This window comes from Galeopterus variegatus, unplaced genomic scaffold, assembly GCF_000696425.1.
Source record: "Galeopterus variegatus unplaced genomic scaffold, G_variegatus-3.0.2 Scaffold1344, whole genome shotgun sequence".
Lineage (NCBI taxonomy): Eukaryota > Metazoa > Chordata > Mammalia > Dermoptera > Cynocephalidae > Galeopterus > Galeopterus variegatus.
In genome coordinates this window covers 356,254-360,739 of record NW_007727455.1, presented here as the reverse complement: position 1 = coordinate 360,739, position 4,486 = coordinate 356,254, and the positions used below count along the sequence as shown (strand labels likewise).

Genomic DNA, 4,486 nt, shown 5'->3' with positions numbered 1-4,486 from the left:
CAAGGTCATGAGGCTGATGTGCTCAAACATGTCCAGACGGACACTGTCCTCTGAGGCCAGGTGCTGCCACTTGGCCTGAGAAGAGAAGGGAACAGAGCTGAGGTTGAGACCTGGCTATCTTCAGCCACTCCACAAATCCCAACCACCAAGTTGGACTCCCTGAGAACCAGCTTCTTGGTCTTCTGCCCCAGGCACCCATCCCCAGGGAGAACTAGATTTGGGTGGAAGTAGAAACTGTTACTACTAGGAGATTAAAACCCAAGGCTGGAAGTCAAAAGACCTTGGTTCAAGTCCCAGCTCTGCCTCCTCTGCTCTGCATGTCCTTGGTCATCTCATTGCCCTCCCCTAGGTCCCACCTGTCAAATCTTCAATAATACTAAGACAACCTGCATTGGTGTAAGTCAGACCAGGTTAGAACCCCTGCTCCACCACTTGTAGTTAACTTAATAGCTGGGTGAACTTGGGGAAGATCCCTATTCTCTCTAACCCTCAGTTTCATCATCTGAAATAGGGCAACAATTACTTATACATCAAAGTGTTGTAAAAATTAATTTAGATGACATATATCATGAAATTGGCACATGGCATTGTTTCTAGTACACAGTGAGTATTCAATAAATATTAGCTTTCCTCATCTTCATTATTATCAATTGACTTCAAACATATCCCTATGGGGGGGCGAGGCAAGATGGCAGACAAGAGGTGCCCACAGCACATTCCTGTCACACATAAAAGGATCAGTAGCTAAACATCAATGTGAGCATCTGTGGAAGAGTTCAGAAGTGCAGCAGGAGACTGGTGAGAATGCCATGGATCATGAAAGCCCAGGATGACAGCATAGAGAGGAAAGAGAGGCACACAGCCTCTGCCACCACATCTCCACTACCAGGATCGGTGTAGGAAAGATTTTCCTTTGCAGGGCTGAAAGACAGGCAAAGGGACCAACCAACCCCCATCCTCAACACACAGGACTGAAATTTCTACTGCTGGAGGACCCCTCATCCCCTGCAAACCCAGAGCCAGGTGTGGGGAGCTGCCTAGAACACATGCACTGCATCACTCTAGAACAAGAACATATACTGTGCACTCCCCACCCCCACGTCATGACCCAAGCTGATGGAGAACGGTGCCATCTTGAAACTGAGCCATTGCAAGAGCTTGTCCTGTTCTGAAGACAGTAGCCATGTTGCTTTTCCAGCCTAAGGCTCTGCAGTCATCCCAGTGCACTCACAGGAGAGACTACAACACCCTGATCCCAGCAGCTTGAGGCCTGGACTGAAGGGCGGCTGTGACACCAGACCTGCACATCTGGGAAGACAACTCCAGGTCTGCTGAACTGATGCACACCCATGTCCCCAGCCAAAGATCAGAGAAGCAGAACCCACCCTTCTACCAGTGGCTGAGTTCTGTGTGTGTAAGCTCCAAACCCAGGAAAACAGCTCATCGGTCCCTACCCTAACAAACGTCTCCGGGCCAGTAGAAGTAAAGCATGCTCCTGACCTCCTGGAGAAGCACCAGGAGGTCTCACCCTCAACAGTGCCACCTAGCAGCCTCACCCACTACCCAGGAAGCAGTTGACAGGGGCCCTCTGCAGCCTCATCTAGTGCACAACCCACTGACAGAGAAGTAGCTGGCTGGGCCCCCTTATGTCAGGCCTGCTCCATGGCCTTGACCACTACCCAAGAAGTGGCTGGCAGGGCCCCCTCTGCAGACACATGTGATGGCCTTGTAGTATACTCGATCAAAACCCAAAGACACACTTGCAGGTGAAAGTCCTTCCCCATGCGAGCTCTCTACAATATTCAAAGAAGTAACTGTTCCAGAAGATGCACAGATGTCAATCCAAGAAAAGAAGAAACATGAAAAAACAAAGAAATATTGTACCACCAAAGAAGCATAATAATGTTCTAATAACTGATTGCAAAGAATCAAAAATTTCTGACTTGCCAGAAAAGGAATTCAAATGAATAACCTTAAGAAAACTACAGACAAACAATTCCATGAAGTAAGAAACAATTCATGATCTAAATGAGAAATCAACAAAGAAATAGACATTATAAAAACAGCAACAACCAGAAATCCTGGAATTGAAAAATACATTTAATAGAAACACACACACACACACACACAAAAATCCAAGAGTCTCAATAACAGACTAGATCAAGCAGAAGAAAGAATATCCTATCTTGAAGGCAACTGTTTAAAAAAAACCCAGAAAGAAAAAAAATACAATTTTAAAAAATAAAGCCTACAAGATTTATGGGATACTATCAAGCAAACAAATATTTAATTTATGGTCATTCCAGAAGAAGAAGAAAACAAAAAAGATATTGAAAACCTATTTAAGGAAACAATAGCTGAAAGCATCCCTAGTCTGGGGAAATATATGGACATCCAAATCCAGGAAGCACAAAGGTCTGCAAATAGATTCAATCCAAAAAGGCCCACTACAAGACACACATTGGAGTCAAACTGTCAAAAGTTAAAGTCAAAGACAGTTCTAAAAAGAGCAAGAGAAAAGTGCCAAGTCACTTATAATGGAATCCCCATTAGACTAACAGCAGACTTTTCAGCAGAAACCCTACAGGCCAGGAGAGAACTGAATAGAACTTCATCAATATGGAAAACCACCAAACCACAAGGATAAACAATAAGAGAGAAAGAAAGAAACAAAGAATACACAAAACAATCAGAAAACAGCCAAAAAATGATGAGAATAAGACCTCACACATCAATAATAAGCACAAATGTAACCAGATTAAATGCCCCAATGAAAAGACACAGACTGGGTGAATGGATTAAAAAAAAATAAAAGACCCATCCATATGCTGCCTGCAAAGAACACTCCTTACTTACAAAGACACACATACACTGAAAGTGAAGGGATGAAAAAAAGTATTCCACAGAAATGGAAAAGAAAGGTGAGCAGGAGTAGCTATAGTTATATCAGATACAGCAGATTTTAAATCAAAATCTATAGTAAGAGATAAGGAAGGGCATTATGTAATTATAAAGGGATTGATACAGCAAGAGGATATAACAATTATCAATATATATACACCCAACATCAGAGCACCCAGATATATAAAGCAAATATTATCATACCTAAGGGAGAGACAGATGCCAACACAATAATAGTTGAGGACTTTGACACCCCATTCTCATCATTGGAAAGATCATCAAAACAGAAAATCAACAAATATTGGATTTAAACAGCTCCATAGACCACATGGACCTAACAGACATTTACAAAACATTTCACCCAGCAACTTCAGAATACACATTCTTCTCATCAGCATATGAAAATTCTCCAGGATTGACCATATGCTGGGCCATAAAACACTCTCAACAAGTATTTTTGACAAAAGAGCCAAGAACATACATTGGGGAAAGGGCAGTCTCCTCAATAAATGGTGCTGGGGAAACTGAAGATCTGTATGCAGAAGAATGAAATTAGACCCCTACCTCTCACTACATACCCAAATCAACTCAAAATGCATTAAAGACTTAACTGTAAGACCTGGAACTATAAAATTTCTAGAATAAAACACAGGGGAAGCACTTCAGGATTTAGGACTGGGCAAAGATATTATTAATTAGACTTCCAAACCACAGGCAACAAAAGCAAAAATAAACACATGGGATTATATCAAACTAAAAACTTCTGCACAGCAAAGTAAACAATCAACAGAGCAAAAAGACAACCTGTGGAATGGGAGAAAATATTTGCAAACTATATATTTAACAAAGGTTTAATATTCAGAATATACAAAGAACTCAAAGAGCTCAATAGTAAATAAAATAAAACAATCCAATTTAAAAATGGGCAAACGGGCCAGCTCACTTGGGAGAGTGTGGTGCTCTTAACACCAAGGCCAAGGGTTTGGATCCCTATATAGGGATGGCCAGTTAGCTCACTTGGGAGAGCGTGGTGCTGACAACACCAAGTCAAGGGTTAAGATACCCTTACTGGTCATCTTTTAAAAAAAAAAAATTTTTTAAATGGGCAAAGGAGCTGAATAGACATTTCTTAAAAGAAGAAATACAAATGGCCAACAAAAAAAAATTTTAAATGGGCAAAGGAGCTGAATAGACATTTCTTAAAAGAAGAAATACAAATGGCCAACAGGTATATGAAAAAATGCTCAACATCAGTAATCATCAGGGAAATACAAATCAAAACAACAATGAGATGTCATCTCACCCCAGTTAGAATGACTATTACCAAAAAGAAAATAACAAATGATGGTGAGGATGTGGAAAAAGGGGAACTCATACATTGTTGGTGGGAATGTAAATTAGTACAGCCATTATGGAAAATAGTATGGAGATTTCTCAAACAGCTACAGATAGAACTAGTATATGATCCAGCTATCCCACTACTAGGAACATTTCCAAAGGAGGAAGTCAACAAGTCAGAGGGATACCTGCACTCCCATGTTTATTGCAGCTCTATTCACAATAGCCAAGAAGGGATGAAAAAAAA

General features: G+C 41.1%; 1 protein-coding gene across 1 annotated transcript in view; it reads right to left on the bottom strand.

Moving 5' to 3' along the window:
* LOC103593429 (leukotriene-B(4) omega-hydroxylase 2-like) overlaps positions 1-4,486 on the bottom strand; it is a 23,695-nt gene that overhangs the window by 8,281 nt on the left and 10,928 nt on the right. Inside the window, exon 5 of the mRNA XM_008576401.1 lies at positions 1-75. This exon is cut by the window's left edge and continues 1 nt beyond it. Within this exon, the coding sequence (XP_008574623.1) occupies positions 1-75 (75 nt within the window). The remainder of the gene's footprint in view (positions 76-4,486) is intronic.